The sequence below is a fragment of the Lactuca serriola genome, chromosome 8 (genome assembly GCF_051521515.1).
Source record: "Lactuca serriola cultivar US96UC23 chromosome 8, Lser_US96UC23_V15, whole genome shotgun sequence".
Lineage (NCBI taxonomy): Eukaryota > Viridiplantae > Streptophyta > Magnoliopsida > Asterales > Asteraceae > Lactuca > Lactuca serriola.
This window is the reverse complement of record NC_136415.1, coordinates 155,265,370-155,284,368: the sequence shown is the minus strand read 5'-3', so window position 1 is coordinate 155,284,368 and position 18,999 is coordinate 155,265,370. Positions and strand designations below refer to the sequence as shown.

At 34.7% G+C, this 18,999-nt stretch overlaps 2 protein-coding genes across 2 annotated transcripts; one reads left to right on the top strand and one right to left on the bottom strand.

The window, feature by feature from the left end:
• Positions 1-2,319: 2,319 nt before the first annotated feature.
• Positions 2,320-3,057, bottom strand: LOC145067534 (microtubule-destabilizing protein 60-like). The gene is made up of 2 exons (XM_079014663.1): positions 3,045-3,057; positions 2,320-2,918 (listed from the first exon to the last, which is right to left on the bottom strand). Exons 1-2 carry the CDS (start codon positions 3,055-3,057, stop codon positions 2,320-2,322), a joined length of 612 nt encoding a protein of 203 aa, XP_078870789.1.
• Positions 3,058-13,199: 10,142 nt separating this feature from the next.
• LOC145069191 (Josephin family protein) lies at positions 13,200-16,440 on the top strand. Its single transcript, XM_079016140.1, has 2 exons — positions 13,200-13,565; positions 15,524-16,440. The coding sequence occupies exons 1-2, from the start codon at positions 13,317-13,319 to the stop codon at positions 16,199-16,201; spliced, it is 927 nt and encodes a 308-aa protein (XP_078872266.1). The 5' UTR covers positions 13,200-13,316; the 3' UTR covers positions 16,202-16,440.
• The last annotated feature ends 2,559 nt before the right edge of the window (positions 16,441-18,999 follow it).

The window sequence follows — 18,999 nt, the reverse complement described above, 5'->3', positions numbered from 1 at the left end:
GAGCTCGGGGTGATCGTATGGCACACACCATTAATTAGACAGCCTGGGATGTTTTACTATGATAATGAGAATATGTTTTGAATTAATACTCTGAATGTATGTTATGAATTATGACATGGATTTTATAAATATGGTTTTAGTAATGTTTAAAGAAAAATTTTCAGTCGTGATTTTGGGACGTTATAATTTATGTTTTTATGATATAGTTTGGGGCTACATGGTATTATTTATAAATTAAAAATGAAAATTTTGAACCGTATTTTAGGATGTTTCACTATATCAAGTCAATTAGGGTAATGCTTGTCATAGGTGCCTTTCATGATTATGAAGTCTGACAAATGGATGTTAAATTGCTTTCCTTAACGGTAGGCTGACTGAGGATGTTTACATGGCTCAACCATAAGGTTTTAAACATGCCAAATACCCTAATAAGGTGTGTAAGATTGATAAGTCTATATATGTATTTAAACAAGGATCTCACACCTCGAATATTTTATTTCATTAAAAGGTCAAGGATTTTGGACTTTCTAGAAGTGAGGATGAGTCTTATGTGTATGTCAAATCTAGTGGGAGTGTAGTGACCCTTTCTAGTTTTGTATATTCATGACATACTCCTTTATATGAAACAATGTTCCAACTTTGCAATAAGTGAAGTCTTTTCTTGGAAAGTGTTTTGCTATGAAGGATCTAGGTGAGAAACGTACATTCTTGGAATAAGGATTTACATGGATAGACAAAGACGTTTGTTAGGACTTAACTAGAGTACTTACTTGGATAAAATATTGAAACAGTTTAATATGGAGAATTTCAAGAAAAAGGATTTACCCATGCACCATACCGTCAAGTTGAGCAAGGCTCAATGTCCTAGTAGTGATAAAGAAACAAATGCAATGAGCTGAGTCTCATATGTTTCGACTATAGGATCGATCATGTACGTTATGAATTGTACTCACCCTGATGTAGGTTATGCTTTGAGCATGGTTAGCCGATATCCTGGAAATCTTGGCGCATCTCATTGGACAACAATGAATAACATACTTAAATATTTGTGGAAAACCAAAGATATGGTCTTAGTTTTCGGTGGTAAGGATGAACTTAAAGTTAGCGGTTATACTTTATAGTGATGCCAATATTCAAACGAATCGGTATAATAGTTATTCGCAATCTAGCTGGGTATTCATACTGAATAGTGGAGCAGTAACTTGGAAAAGTTCCAAGCAGCAAACGGTGACCGATTCTACTTGTGAATCAGAGTACATTGCAACAAGTGAGGCGACAAAGAAAGAAACTTGGTTAAAGAATTTCATTGGAGACCTTAGAGTTGTTCCATTAATCCAATAACACATGGAGATTTTACGTGACAATGAATGTGCGGTTATTTTGATAAAAGAACCCAAAGGATCATGGGAGATCAAGACACATCGAAATAAAATACCATTATATCGGACATCAAATTGAAGAAGGCAAACTCGTGGTGAATTGTGTATCATCAGAGAATAATTCTGTCGATATTCTCACAAAGGGGTACTTCATTTTAGAATGTACAAAATCATATTTTTCTTAAATATTAAATCATTTACAATCCCAAAAGACAACATATCATCTACAATATATCAATCGATTCTAGTTTGAAAAATAACCAAAAACCCGAAACTGGAACCGAGACTAACGGTTCGGTTTCCGATTCATATAATATAACAAATCCGATTCTGGTTCCGGTTCCGAACCGGTCCGATTCTAAAACTCATTCCTACTTTTTTCGGGTAGATCATTGTTGTTTTCTATTATGACTATTTTTGAAAATTTGCTAATTTTTAAATGACAAAACTACAAAAATGGTCCATGCGGTATGCATTTTTTTGGGGTTTTAGTCAAAACCCCGAATTTTTTGGCTTCGTGGTCATTTTGACCATGTTTGTACGTAAATTTGGTCCCTCGTAAAATTGAAATGACTGTAATGCCCTTCTGATATATTTTTTTTTATGTTTTTTCTATTTAATTTAAATGAAAAAGAAAATAGATAAATAATTTGGGCCCACATCTCTCTCTCTCGGATGGTAATCCGTTGCTTTTGTTGTTGAATTATCATCTCCTGGACTTTCTTCATGAACTCTTCTTGTTTTGTTCTTCCTCTTTAATTGTTGCAGATTCATGAGTTAATGTGCTCAATTTAAGAAATTTATAAAAGGTACAAGTGTTGTAACTAATAAGTGAATTTTCTTCATGAATTGGGAGGTAGCCTTGAGTATTCGTCTTTTCCATCTACTGCTTCTAAAACTTGAAGATGATGAATCCGTTTCTTCTGATTTAACAGAAATTTCATGGCAGAGTTTTTAGATGATGATCAACCAACCTCCCATGGCTGCCATCAAGTGAAGAACACAACCCTAGATTTTTTGCAGTAAGTAAGAGATCGGATGGGTTGAATGAAGTAGAAGAGAATCGTCTTTCAAGATTGTTGTTTGTCTGATCTTCGAGTTCATCCTCATTTGAATATGGTAATGTGAGAATATTCTCGAAGGCCTCGACCAAATGCAAAACTCTTCCAGATCCAGGTTTAGGAATTGTCTTTCTTGCTTCATCCAACAATTTCTCCGTTCTCCTCTTATTACCGGACATCTCAAAAACGTCATCTTCTTCGGATTTTCCTTGAAGACCTACAGGTAAACTAGGGTTTTCTTCTTGAACAGAAACTTCAGTCCGATTGAAAAACCCTTCCTGAGAAGCCCTAAGAGTCTCATAAGCAACACACAAACATTTTTCTGAATTACCACTAGCCTTACACTTACAATCGACTGAAATCGGGGTTTTATCCTTGTCTTTCTTCGAATTCTTCTTTGCCACCACAAACTTACTCTCCTGAATCTTGTTCTTGGGAGAAGGTGAAGAGATATGATTAGGTTTCTCATCGCCGATTTCTGGACTTTAGTCGCTGATTTAAGTGATGGGGAATTCAAGGCTTTCAGATTAGGGCTAGTAACGTTAGGGTTTATGTAACAACCCAATTGTCGACATTTTTTTTTATTTTTTATTGTTAAATATACTTGCATTAACCATAAATTTCATCACAAACATTTTCAAATCCACCTTTATTACAATTTGTCTAAAACATCAGAGTGTCCCAAAAAGGTAGTAATAAAAGAGAGATAGAGTGCACATCGCGCCATCACGCCTTGCCCTTGCCCTTAGCCTTAAATGTACCTGAAACACATCCACAAATGGAAAGCTTAGTGAGTTCCCCAGAGCACACTCACACATAAGCACAAAGTATATAATACATGCTAATCAGTTATACAAACATATAAACCATGCAAGCCAACACATAGGGAAGCCCTGGAAACCCTCTAGGGTCTTACTCCGGGTGCCATAGGAACCCCCTCATGGTTTTAGCCCAATGCCTCGGGAACCCCCCAAGGTCTTCGACCTAGGATGCCAAGGAAACCCTCCCAGGTCTTATACCCAAGTGCCCCAGGAACACCCCCCCCCTCCCGAGGTCTTCCATGCCAACATAATCACAATCACATAGTTTCACGGAATGGCTAACACGTATCACATCTCATATAATGGGTCGGCCTTGGTGCCTTAGACCCATGGGTATGGTGAGGAGACTCACCTCCGTTTGTTGAAAACCAAGGCTGCTCTCCTAATAATCCGGAAATCTCGCGTGCAGGATAATAGTATTAAATAATATTAGATTCTTAAATTAATCGGGAGGGAAAGACCCAAACCCCAACCCTATTCATGCGGCCCAATTAATCCTCCTTTGATAATGAGCCCAAAGTCCAAGTCCAAAATTACTAATGGGCCTCTTAGCCCAATAAGGCCCCAAATCTAAAGATATAGCCCAATATTCACAGAATGCAGTCAACCCAATAACCAAGATGAGGCCCAAAAGTCGCCAGCCCCAAAACAGAAACGGCCCAAACTGCCTTGTGTACGCTCAACGTACCTCTTTGGTACGCGCAGCGTACACTGAGTACGCTCGGCGTTCGCCCAAGTTAAGCACTTTCCCCATTATGTGCTAATATCCCATTCTTTTACGTCGAAAAGCTAGATCTGGGTTCTTTAACACGTCCTAAGGCATAAAGTTGCTAACTTTATGTCTTTGCATGTTCCTTATACCTCCAAAACCATCATCAAGACCTTCCCAAGGTCTTTAACTCATGCTCAAGGTCAAGACTACCACAAAGATCCTATTTTTATGCTTCTAGATGGCTTAAGGACCCTAGATCTGACTTTCTAATCAAATGGGGATGACCAAACCAACAAATGAGGTCCAAGGCTCAAAAAAGGGACCAACTACAAAAACCCTAGCAAGATCTAAAGAAATAAGAGGAAAGATGCAAGCTTTTTACCTCCAAAAACTCTGAAAGATGATTATGATGCAAGATCCAGAAACACCCACTTGATCCAAGCTTGCTTTACCAAATCCTCCTCTTGAAATGGGCACTAAAGACCACACATACACACACTTATAAGGCTCAAAGGTTCTCTCTCAAGGTTTCCAGAGGTGTAATTATTGGATTAGTGTCTAAGTCCATAACTATTTTGGTATGTACTTGACTCGATGGTGCATGGTCCTTTTGGGTTACCTTCACCAAAGCAACTTGATAGGATGAATTATGGAGAGAAAGGATTAAATATGATTTATTAATATATTATGAGAATAATATATTAAAGGAGAAATCATATTGTTTAATTAATATTAGTCAATAATTAATTGGTAATTAGTTTTGTGACTAAAAGAGATTAATTAAACTTAAAGGACTGAAATTGTAATTATAAGATAATTGCAATTTGGGCCATGGATTGTCTTAAATCAAGAGGTGGGCGAATTCTTATGGGAAGCCCATAAGGAAATCGTCCAAGGGCTTGATTAAAGGAGTCTATGGGTTGCTTAGGGCTTAAGCAACCAAATTAGGGTTTCCTTGTTAGATAACCCTATTAGCCTCACTATATATAGAACCCTTAAGGCTAAAAAAACGTGGGGAACTTCTTTTCTAGGGTTAGAACACGTTTTGGGCAGCCTCCATCCTCTTTCCTCTTCATCCTCTTGCTTATGGTGTTTGTGAGCCATTAGAGGAGTGACACTTGTGACTCTAAGACTTCCAAAGTCAATTCAAGGAGGAATTGGTATTGTTATTGCTACATAACAATCAAGGTAATATCTTAAACCTAATTATATGTTAATATTGATTTCCATATGCTAGAATTAGGGTTTATAGTCTTGGATTCAAAGCATGTACAATAGAGAAACCTAGATCCAAGCATTAGGGTTTGTATGAGCACATAGGATGTCTTATGACCAAAACCCATCAGTGGTATCAGAGCCTAGCTTGGTTTCAATTGTATTGATGCGTTGCATATCTGGAAAATTCGTTTTTTGGGTTTCTGGAGGCTGGACTCGCCGAGTCCATGGCTGAACTCGCCGAGTCCATGGCTGAACTCGCCGAGTCCATGCAGACTCGACGAGTCCAAGCCTGACTCAACGAGTCAACTCGTCAGATGGAGGGTAATTTGGGATTTCTTGTTGTTTTTGCATTGGGATAGTTACCTTATCATGTTAGATCAATATTAATCCGATTATATGATATATTTGACTATAATTTTGATCTAATTGAAGATATTTATCAATTAATAAGATAATTGTTTCCTTATAAGATAATTGATTAATTATTTTGACTAAATTGATAAATTGTTTTGCAAGAAATCATTAAACAAATCAAATATGGATAATTATGTGATTAAATGTTAATTTAAATTATTTGTTATTTGATCCTTGTTGTTATGAAAAGTTTCATATTTTGCCCTTTAGGTTTTATAGTTTAAATTTGAACCCAAAAGTTTTGTTGTTTTGAAATTTAAATAGTTGAAACCCTTATGTTTTGAAAAAGGTTTCAAAACTTGCCCTCAAGTTTTGGAATTTAAATTTTGATTAAATAGTTTAATTTTGATGTATATTTAAATTCTAAACCCTAGTGTGTTGAAATGTTTCAAAACTTGCCCTCAAGTTTTGGAATTTAAAAAGTTGATTAAGAGTTTAATTAGGAATGTTAAATTCTAAAACTCTAGTATTGTTTTGAAAAAGTTCAAATCACACCCTTATGGTTTTATTAATTAATTAAGGTGTATAATTAAAAGAGGTTTAATAAATCCATAAAAGTTTTGGTTTACAATTTAATTGAATTAAAGGTATAATTGTTAAATTTGACCACCTAATATTTTAAAAGTGTAAAATACACCATATACTATATATAACATTAAAAGTCTAACATTATATATATGTATGAGTAAAAGTCAGTCTTACCGTTAGTAGGTCTCATTCACGAAGCTGGTCTATAAGGGGCGTTTAAGGAAATTGCCTATAAAATGGCGATTGAAATGGTATCCACTCTTACCCACCGCACTCTTGACTAGTAGAGGGTCGTTAGCCGAACGGGTAGGATAGGACGAAACCTTTCATTATAAGTATAATAAAGTACAAAAGTAACTAAATATTTTACAAATTCCCAATCTTAGTTACTTAGGCAAAAGTGAATTGATGCAATTCCATGAAATTACACTTTGTGCCCTTGCGAAGACGTTAGTGGAGCGTGTGTGGTTTACCGGCACACTAAATGGTTCTAAGCATAGGTAGCAAAGGGTGACTCAATGTTTGTCATAGTTCGGTGGAGCGTGTGTGGTTTACCGGCACATTGAATAGGTGACTGTAACATGTGAGGGCACCATGTAAGTTTGCATGGTTATTCACACCCGCTTTGTGATCCTCGGCATCCCAGTCACAAACTAGAGGGGCATATCGAGATTTAAACATGCCATTGAAAGTTCAATGAATCTCAAAGGATCTAGGAGTTTTCATAGATTTAAAACTTAAATTCTTTTTTGTTTTTCGTGGTGGAAATTAGTGAATTGTCATTCACTTACCTTCAAATATTCTGCAATTAAGGTTACGACATCCCTCTCCCGAGTTGTAGAATATTGTGTTGGGTCCTAGCCTTAGCATATCATTTGGGTGATTTACTAAGGACTCAATCTATAAACTAACTTGAATTCGTTTTCTCCCGTTTTGTAGATGTGAAAGTTTGACAACTATGGTCTTCTCAAATCCCGTGGAACATGCATTCCATATGAAGATGATATTCCACGATTCGATTGAGGAACAAGAGATCATGCTTCACTTCCTCCTCCTCCAATTATTCTCCCTAACCCACAAGTTTAAACGCTTGAAAAGTTCAAGATCACTCAAGCCCTTTTGGCAAGTAAACATAAAGAAGGAGAGCCGGTGTGTGGACACGTCCTAGGGATGAAGTCACACATTGATAGGTTAAGAATGTTGGGATTCGTTGTCTGTGAGGAAATAGCTGTTGATTGGGTTCTTCAGTCACTTCCTAACTCATATAGTGAGTTCGTAAGAGAGTACTATATGATGAACTACGACGTGAACCTTATAGATCTCACCTATATGCTTGTTGCTGCTGAATCAGCAATGGTTTGGCGCAATAGAAAAGCAAAGTTGATTGGTGAATCTGCCTTCAAGACCTCTATGGTTATAGACAATGGCAACGAAAGACATGCTATGATCGAAAAGTTTGATCATAAGAGAAAGGCAACGTCTGAAGTAGTTCCCTGTCATGTTCCAAAAGAGTCAATTTTCTTTTATTGCCAGGAGAAAGGGCATTGGAGACGAAGCTGCCCGATTTACCTAAGAGATCTAAGAGATGGGGGAGTCGAAACGTATGGTTCTAATATAGGTAAAATCCATTAACTAACTCTTTTAAGCTTCTATTCTAGATTCTTGAAACATAATGTGATAAGATTACAATTGATGTTTTGTAGGATCGAAGAAAAGAAAAGGACGCTTAAGGGAAGAAGTGAGCAGAATCTAACCGAGAAGGAATGGATTTCGATCGCATTACTTGAAGATTAGATTCTTGAGCTACTACTTAGAGTTAGAATTAGATTGCTAAGAAATATGTACTAGCATAGTTTTTCAATGAGATGCATTGTAAGGACAAATTTTTCCGCAATAAAATAAAATTTTGATTTTATACTATTTATTTATCCTTGCAATGGCGTATATGAAAAATTGATGTTTGGATGTTTCTATTATTAGCAATAACGGATTTGATTCTTAATTATATTATTTATGGAAAGTCGAGAATTTACCAAATAGGGAGAGTTTCTCATCGCCCAAGTTTCAATTGGACAGAAATTTGGAATCATGCAACTTGGTTGCACGATGAATGAGAAATTTCATATTTGGAAATTAGACTAATTCACTGACAAAGTGTCAAGTGAAGGACTTGGAGATCGAGTACACAAAGTTGTGTGTTGATCAAAGTCCACCATAAGAGTAACATGATATTCGTCATGATTTACTAAAAGTTTAGTAAATATGATTATACTTACAAGATTAAGTATTGATTGAAAAAGTTTAATAGCAGAACGAATAAGAAGAATCAAGTAGGCAGAAAGATAAAAGTTTCTCCATTCTAAGAAGAAGGGATAGTACCTTTTATGCTTTATGATAGGTCTTAATGATTAAGAACCATATCTCAATTGATCCTCTAAGTGAGTCTTAGTACAATTGTATGTATAAGAAGAGGAATCAAGAATTAAAGAAATGGTTAAATCAAGAAGTCTATCATACTTCGTTCCAATGACAAGTCTTAAAGTTAAGATTGTGACAATGAGTGAAAAGTATTAAAGGTTTATAACATTCATCAAATGTGGAAAGTTGTGATGTCTTGGATAAGACAAAGACCAACTAGAACCAATTTATGAAGAGTCTTAATAAAAGCTACACTAACTCTTGAATATTTGTTTGTCAAGAAATGTTTATTGACAAAAGAATCTTATATGTCAAGGAGTCAGTGGGAGTCTTAATGGTCTTGAAAGGTTTCAAGAACAAATCAAATAAACCTAATTAATCATCACTAGCACACGAGTTGAGGTTTACAACCTATCGTGTTGACATTATTTTGTTTCTGTGCCGTTCCAATCGAGTTAATTATGCATGTGAGTCCTATGAGTTCTCATTTGAATGCATAAAAGGCAAGGACCTTGATCAATGGAAAGTACATTGATAAGAAAAGGTGAGCTGCTTAACTACTTGGAAGACATGGTGGGCAGCTGTGCTACCATAAGGCAAGAAATCAAGATTAAGAAAGTTCGGTCCATATGAGTTTGAATTTGTCTTAAACTTTGGTTTTAACAAATTCACATGGATAGGAACACATACACCGTTTAAATCTAAGTGTCATAAGATTTCTTCCTTCATGAAAATGATTGTGAGTAAATGCTTTCACTAAGAAAGATTTTAAGAAGATAGTGATTGTAAAATTGCATTCTCGAATTCGATTATGGTTACGGTATCCCTTTCCATAATTTGAATTGTGAGGTTTGGCAATTGTTTACACACACATATGAACTATCTAAGGCAAAGGTGTATAAGTTCAAGAAGCCTTGATAAAATATTATCAAAGCACTAAGTATTAGAAACATGGACTTAAGAAAGTCAATAGGTATTGTCTTTCTGAAAGTTAAGATGTTTATGAATACATGTCGAAGCTAGTGGGAGCATAAGTGTTATGTTTTATAATAATCATCATGATAGTGGGAGTATAAATGTTATGATTGTATGATTATTAAGGAAAGTATTGCAAGGTTAGCAATATTAATTATAGAAAACAAGAGTCATACTTTGCAAAGTTGTAAGAGTTGAAAGGTTGTTTTGCTATAATTAAGGGAGAGAATATTATGCTTCATTTCAAATCTAAAGGTTTAGGTTGAGAAATGTTAATAAATTTAGTCAAAGGTACATAGTGTGTTCTTAAAATTTCGATTATGATTACGACATTCCTCTTCACAATTTGAATTTTGAGAACATAGCAAATAAAACATTATGCGTCGTGTCCCATACGCTTCGGGTATAGGATCGATTGCAAACGCTTTAATGTTTGACCATTCTAAATTTTTCCAAATGTCTAGCGCATTTAGAGGGAAAAAGGACTAGAATCGGTTTTGACTAAAATAATTAAACAACTATCAAAGGACAATCCAAAGTTCGACGAGGATTGGTCGCTTGTGAGTAGTTGGAAGTATAGTATTGGAAAATATGGAAATCTTTCCATATTGGATGAACAATATCGACATTATCATGAATAGAAAAGATTCTATTAAGAATGAGTTGTCATATGGAAAATATGGAAGCGTGTCCATATTGGGAATGAATATTGAAAATCTATTACTAGATTAGAAACTTTTATGCAAAAGGATGTTCAAAGAATGTACTTTGAGTGAGAGACATCGTATCTTAGGAATTATCTTCTAACAATCTCCGATAGAGGACTTTGTAATATAATTGACAATAGTCTTTGTGACTTTGGTGCAGTGAAATTACGAAAGGATAAGTTGCATAGAATGTTAGAATCTAGCGTATTCTATAAGTAGCAAGAATTTGATATTCTTTAACTTATGGAAAAGGATTTGGAGTTGTGAAATGAGAATGATTGGAAATGTGTTCAATGTGATCTATTTCACAAAGAAAGAACCATAGGTAAACATTGTGTGCATGCTAAGAGCATGGGACAAGTGTAATAATTCAAGTAAGAAGTTAATTACCCGAAACGACAAATAATGAGTAATCGATATGGTGATAAATAAAAGGTGTTTTATTTATACTCATAGGTTTGAGGCCATATGAGATTAGTATTATTCTTGTGTTTCACATTTGCATGTTTTAACTTCCAGAATATTGAATTTATTAAGAATAATCGAATTATTCAAACGGACCACAGTCGTTCATATGTTGGAAGTAGATATGAATGAAGACTGTCGTGAATTGATGTGTGGATTGTCTAAAAGAGTATTAGACATAAGCAAATGTTTGCTGCAACGTTCATGAGTGCTTATGAATATGATTTGAGCATTGGATTAAACCCACGCTCACTTGGATCACCCCATGGATTGTATCACGAGTGATTGGCGAGACGATAACATCTTATATTCTTGAAACCAAGATGTGTGAGTTGTATCTTACAAATCGGTTGCACATTGATAATATGTAAACGCACTGGTAACTTGGTGTTATAAAACATATTGTTGTGTGTGATTCGGTAAGTGAGTGCAAGCAAGCATTGTATCAAAGTTTATCCGTTCCTTTTATCCAAAGTAGGATAAAAGCGATATCTTTGGGCCCCTCGATGATTTAGTGATGACAAACGTAAATGCTCGGCCGAGCTAGGGCTAATTTGATTTGTTCAATTAGTCAATCGTCATAAATCGGGAATCGAGATATAGTACAAAGATAATGATTTGAAATCATATCTCATATGATATCTAGAATGGAGGAATATATGATCCCTTATCTAAGGACACGCGTATCTGATAGGATCAGAGTTGACAGCAGCTTTGGAAAGCTACGATTGCAGATCGGGATCTGAAGTCATACGCATAATAGTTATTAGACTTATCAAAGTGGGAGACTGTTGGATTAGTGTCTAAGTCCATAACTATTTTGGTATGTACTTGACCCGATGGTGCATGGTCCTTTTGGGTTGCCTTCACCAAAGCAACTTGATAGGATGAATTATGGAGAGAAAGGATTAAATATGATTTATTAATATATTATGAGAATAATATATTAAAGGAGAAATCATATTGTTTAATTAATATTAGTCAATACTTAATTGGTAATTAGTTTTGTGACTAAAAGAGATTAATTAAACTTAAGGGACTGAAATTGTAATTATAAGATAATTGCAATTTGGGCCATGGATTGTCTTAAATCAAGAGGTGGACGAATTCTTATGGGAAGCCCATAAGGAATCGTCCAAGGGCTTGATTAAAGGAGTCTATGGGTTGCTTAGGGCTTAAGCAACCAAATTAGGGTTTCCTTGTTAGATAACCCTAATAGCCTCACTATATATAGAACCCTTAAGGCTAAAAAACGTGGGGAACTTCTTTTCTAGGGTTAGAACACGTTTTGGGCAGCCTCCATCCTCTCTCCTCTTCATCCTCTTGCTTATGGTGTTTGTGAGCCATTAGAGGAGTGACACTTGTGACTCTAAGACTTCCAAAGTCAATTCAAGAAGGAATTGGGATTGTTATTGCTACATAACAATCAAGGTAATATCTTAAACCTAATTATATGTTAATATTGATTCCCATATGCTAGAATTAGGGTTTATAGTCTTGGATTCAAAGCATGTACAATAAAGAAACCTAGATCCAAGCATTAGGGTTTGTATGAGCACATAGGATGTCTTATGACCAAAACCCATCAGTAATAACGTTTAAGGGCAGTGGAGGCTCTCTAGGGTTCACTCCAAGGAGCTTAAAGTCGTTTATATAGGCCTCAAGTCCGAGAATTAAGGTTTTGCTTCTCTGGCGCGTACGCCCAGCGTAGCTCATGGTACGCCCAGCGTACCGCCAAACACCCGCGACCAGAAAGGGGCGTAGTACGCTAAGCGTACACTTAAGTACGCCCAACGTACTAAGGGACCATTTATGCCAAAAATTTTTATTCAAAGGTTCCAAGACATACTTAATTTTATTTTGGATATAACAATTTATATTCTCTGGTAGCTTTGACTTGCTGGAATGCTTCTACTTCGATGGTGTCAGTGGCACTGCTCCGACGTTCTTGCTATTCGGTTCCATCGGAAAATCGTCGGAATAAGGAGGAGGTTAGTTGTAGAGAGAGATGACAGGGCTTATAGGATTCAGTTTATTGGAGGGAGAGAGAGAGAGAGAGAGAGAGAGAGAGAGAGAGAGAGAGAGAGAGAGAGAGAGAGAGAGAGAGAGTATGTGGGCCCCTATTTTTATTTTTTATATATAAATATTTATAGGAAGAAAAAGAAAAATGGAAAATAAATAAAATAAGGGCAATTTAGTCTTTTCAGTTTACCGAAGGACCAAACTCACAAACAAACTACTTTAAAAGGATTACCAATAAAAAAAAATCATGGTTTGGACTAAAACCCCAAAAAATTATATACCACAGGGACCATTTTTGCAATTTTGTCTTTTTAAATAAATATTAGAAAGTGATAAATGAGATTAGTCTATTTTTATTTTCATAATTAAAATTAAAAATTTATAGTAATTCATAAAAGATTAATATAAAAAATTGATAATATCTTACCATCTTGTGCAAGAGGTGACATACTTACCGCTACGCAAAGCAAGGGTATAACTTTCTTTTAACGGATAATGGTGGCACAAATCTAATAGGCAAAACGTTTCTCTATCGTCAAGTTCACGGAAAAACGATTGAATCTAGGGTTTTGTGATTATCGGAGAGAACGAGAAAAATGGAAGGTCCGATCAACGGAGGAATGTTGTACCACGAGGTACAAGAGTCGAAACTGTGTGCTGTCCATTGCGTCAACACGGTGTTGCAGGGACCTTTCTTCTCCGAGTTCGATTTGGCTGCTCTGGCCTCTGATCTTGATCGGACGGAGCACCAGATGATGTTGGAAGGCTCCGCCGCTTCCGGAGGAGATGCTTTCCTTTCGGAGGAGTCGCATAATGTCTCTATGGATGGCGATTTCAGTATCCAGGTCAGTTTAATCCCGACATCTTTTAATCTTTCTTATTACTGTATTGAGATAAGATTAGTATATATTCATATAAACTTCAATGATGGGACTTGTGATGGTTTATGATACCAAATTGCCAATTATCCTCGTAGAAAGATATAGTTTTCAATATCAAGTTAATTTTGATTAATCACATTTACGGCATATGTTTCTCTTATTGGGCAACCCGGCGTTCTTCCATTCCTTAGTTATTTAAGGCTACACGATACAGCTTTTCTTGATTCTGTATTGTTCTTCCTTCATTCATGTGTAGATGTCTGATTTCAATGTTACAGTCTAAACAGATTACCAATTTTGTCAATAAGTTATCAAATCTTGTCTACAAAGGAACGTTACAGTCTAACGAAATTGTGTTTATATGAAATGTATGATGTATTAGTGCTTAATACATGTTCCAAAGCTGCTAAAAGTATATAACTTTTTGGCTTAGAGTTATCTGTTGAAAGTGTGGAAGACGCCCATGATTTTGTATCTTGAACAATGATATGATAGTGGAAATGAAATTTTTTGAGAGGCTAGAACCAAAAATTTAGTTATATAGTGGCTTATGAAATATAGAAAAGATGGTATTTTTGATGCTAATACTTGCTAAAATATAAAGGTTTTCCAAATTTTATAGATGTACTTCCAAATTTTCTAGTGAAGATATATTTATATGCAAACTTGGATCGATATATCTATGTATATGTATGTATGTATATAATATGGTTGTATATCTTTATCTATATATGTATATTAGATACTTTAAATTCATACACCCCACTGTGACAAAGGTGCACACATTACCTTAGATCTCATCTACAAGTATCAATATCAAATGCCACAGAATCCTTTTCTGATTGTATATGCCTCTATGGTACCAAAATCGACTATTTAAACCTTTATCATATATCAACTTGAAATTTCTAAAGGTTTAATTGTAGTGTAATTTATAGGTTTATTCCTGAATTGGCTCTAAGAGGTTAAGTAGACTTTCATTGCTCAAGTAGTTATAAATATTTTGTTATAATTTTGATGACTATTTTGGAGTTATTAGGCGTTTTTACTCGAATCTCATACTGAAATGTTCTCTAGTTTTGTGAATTTTTGTTCATATGCTCAAAAGCCAATTTGGAGATAAAATAAAACCCCCCTATTATAATGTAAGTTGAAACAAGTAGTTTTATTTATTAATTCAAAGAAAACTTCAATTTAAATTAATTAAAATGCAAGTTTATAAACTTCAACAAAACAACTTTAGTCCCAAAAGTTTATAAAAGCTGTATTTTTAATTAATCTAAATTAAAGTTTTCTTTAAATTAATAAATGAAACTACTTTTTTAATATACAAGGCCAACTCTGAGATTTTTACAAACTGAGGCGATGAACCTTCAGGCCTCATTTAAATTCCCATATGTCAATGCGAATCAAAGGGAATGGTTTTGAAGGCTTATAAATTATAACAATTATAAGATAAACATTTGGGAAATCTCCAGAAAAGTTTACGAAATAGTCCCAAATTAATTTTTTTTACGAAAAAGTCCTAAAAACTAGTAAAAGGTTGCATTCTGACTATTTTCTCCCGGTTATAGCCAGTAATAAATTAATTTAGGACTATTTTGTAATCTGGCAAAAAAATATTGGGACTTTTTTACAAAAACCTTTATTTTTATTATTTATTAAAAAGGCAAATAAATATATGAAAAAGAACTTAGGGTAATAACATAAAAGGCTTGTAACAAGGCAAAAATAATTTTTTTTTTTTGGGAAATTTCGGACATTAACAAACAAAAAATCGTCACAAGGACAAAACCCATAGGGGGTCCCTTTTCCACTTTTTAATTTTGTCCTTGTCCCACTTTTTGGTATAGTCGCATGACAAACACAGTACAACCTGTCCTATGACCTGTCCATATATCTAAAAAAGGAAATATTTGCAGGTTCTACAAAAAGCATTAGAAGTGTGGGACCTACAAGTAATCCCCCTCCACAGTCCCGTAGCCGAACCCGCACAAGTCGACCCGGAACTCGAAAACGCGTTCATTTGCCATCTCCAAGACCACTGGTTTTGCATAAGAAAAGTCAACGGCGAATGGTACAACTTTGACTCCTTATACGCCGCCCCCGAACACCTCTCGAAATTCTATCTTTCCGCTTACCTCGACACCTTAAAAGGCTTCGGATGGAGCATTTTCTTAGTCCGTGGGAACTTCCCTAAGGAATGTCCCATCACCTCTGGTGAAGCCTCTAACGGCTACGGACAGTGGCTGTTGCCGGAAGACGCTGAAAGGATTACCAAATCCTGCAATTCCGGCAACCGCCACCAACAACACCACCGTGACCCACCCACTCCGGTCGCGGTGGAAGATGATGATTTGAATGCGGCCATTGCCGCTAGTTTGAGGGAGAATAGTGGCGGTGGCGGTGGCGGCGGCGGTGGTGAGGTTGGGATCTCTGGGAACGACGATGATGATTTGGAGGCTGCGATTGCTGCTAGTTTGGCGGTGAATAATGTTGCACCGCCTTCACCGGTGACGTTGGCTGTGCCGGCGGCGGCGGGTGGCTGTGGAAGTGCACCGGAAAGCGAAAGTAAGGATAGCGGGTTACAAGATAAGTGACGGGAGAGTTGGGTGTAGAAAAAAGGTATGAAAGAGTTGTGTTTTGTTGGTTTTAACTGTGTGCATTACACACACTACTTTCATTGGAAAAGTTTTTTTTTTTTTTTTTTTTTTTTTTTTTTTTTTTTTTTTTTTTGAACATTTGGTTTTTTGTAAAGACATGTGAAAATTTGTTTTACTTTTGGTTCATGAAAGTGTAAAGACGTTGGGTTAAGAAAATAAGGTGGAGTATTACTGAATTTTTGTGTTCTTTATTTGCATATGTATTAATTTAGTGTTCACATACTTATAATTAAATTTATTTGTTTCACTTGTAACAAAAGTGATGATGAAAGGATAATATAAGTAACCTATATATTTGTTAATTACTTAAATAATCAAAATATGATAAAGACAAACAAATGGCTACATGTTTATTAGAACTTCAAATTCAAACAACATAATCAATCATATTATATTACTATTCTTTCTATAATCCGTTTTTTTTAATGTTAAATTACGATTCGTTGTGTTTAGTAAATAATTCTTATCTTATTTGGTTTTCAAGAAATTGAGCTACACCAATATGGAAGTGGAAGACGAAATTCAACTTACCCTTTTTACTTGGATAAAACAATACGTAGAGCCAAAATCCAGTGTTTAGATTGGTTTGTTTGATCTTTGAAAGTCATACTCTTACAGCTAGCATCTTGATAGCTGTTCCTTTTTTGTGTTAAATACAAAATCCATCCGTATTGGAAAACAATATAAAAATAAAATAAAAAGTAAATAGGGTTATTATATGTTTGGAAGGGTGGACACCTACTTACCAAGAAGCTACAAATCGCTGGTACTCCAGCCTTCAACTTACATTATTCGCTAAATCATTGCTACCATTCCACCAACTCTAACGCCCACACGTTTACACCTTTTTCCATTTTTTATCCCTTATTTTAATTTTACTTGTTAGGTTTACAATAAATACCCTAACATTTAAATTTATCATCAAAAAAAAAGCCAACAAGGTAAATTTAAAGTTATTGCTTTCTAAGTATAGTGTACACACCACCGTGAGATGAAGTGTCATTGTGGTGGTGCGGTGAACATCACACTGTCTGGTGTGCGGTGGTGCAGTGAGGTCCCCTGCACAAGAAGAAAGCCCCCCCCCCCCCCCCCCCATTCTTCACTTTATCTACGTATTTTACTTTCGTCCCCAAACTCGAATGTTCAAGCTCCGTCACTGAAGCACCGAGCATCTTTTTTTCTTTTTCCATGCTTCATACGGTACAACATTTCATTGATGTATATTTTGAAGAATTGAGACGTGACAATTTTCAATTGGTAAAAGGATAGAAAAAAATGAGGCAAACAAGACAAAAAAAGGTAATAAAAAATAATGTAAAATACCCATCTCAAGTCTCAACCTAACAATTTTTTTTACTAGTGGCGTATTTAGATGGGTCATGATTGGGGATATTGAGGTATTGGCGATACTTAAGTTTACCATAAATTCTTTTATAATTGTGCATTAAATATTTATTTTGCAACCATATGCTATATTATCTTGTTCCCTAGATTGAATTGCTTGTATCCATGCTTTGACTTTTGAATATGTTTGCGTTCTAATATTCAAATGTGTGAGCGTCCACACTGCGTCGATGGTGAGCGCACTTGCTTATATCAAAGATCAAAGTGGATTACAACAAAATATTTAGAGTATGTTTTGCAAAACTTGTTTGAATCTAGAATATGATATTTAGAAGTTGTAGCTTTTATTTATGTTAGAAGTGTTTGGCTAAAAGAATGTAAAGTTTTAAAGGGAAAATATCAAAAAAAAATCTAAAGTTTTATACACCTATTTGACAAAAGCCTTATTTTTTTGTTAGGTAAAAAACATAAACCAAAAGGCTTTTAGCCGAACGATATCAGGTGATGCCCTCCTCCTTTGAAGTCGAGGGTTTAAGTCATGTCGTGGACATATGTGAATTTAGGTGTTAATTTAAGAGTAAATTATATATTATATTTGTTGGTTCAAAAAAAATATAAAAACCATAAATTTTTAGAAAATCTTTCCTTTTTAATCTATCAACCGGTCATCCCTATTTTTTTGAAAATGAAAGGTTTTTTGAAAATTTATGGTTTTTATCTAAAAAAAATTAGTTCCACCAAGTGTATAAACCTTGAGACTGTTTTGGTATTTATCTTTTTTTTTTGTCAAACGGATTTATATACACAATTACACAAATGATATTTGTATATCTATATTTTACAAAACATATTGTATGTATAAAATATTTATTTTATGTGTAAAAAATGTTTTTTTTTTATGTAAAAAAGTATATTTTTATGTATTTAGGTATGTATAAAAATCGTATTTGATATATAAATCGTCTTTTGTATGTATTTATGTGTACAAATTGTATTTTATATATAAATTTTATTCGTATACCTATATTTTAGAAAGCATATTTTATGTATAAAATACCAAAAAAGTCTCAAATTTTACACATTTGGTTGGAAAAAAATCGTAACTTTTTTTTAGGTAAAAACCATAAGTAAAATGAAATGTTTTCATCTAAAAAAATAGTTAGAGTTTTTAATAATCAAGTGTGTAAACTTGAGACTTTTTTGGTACTTCCCCAATTTTAAAAACATAAAATTATATAAAAACTAAAAACTAAAAGTTCATAAAACTGAAAAATATAAAATTCTACAGAAGAATTCATGTTGGAAAGGGGTTTACCACAATGAGACCTTTTATGTTTTTTTTTTGTTTATTTTGGTAATGGTGGGATTTTACATCGCCACAAAGGATGTTT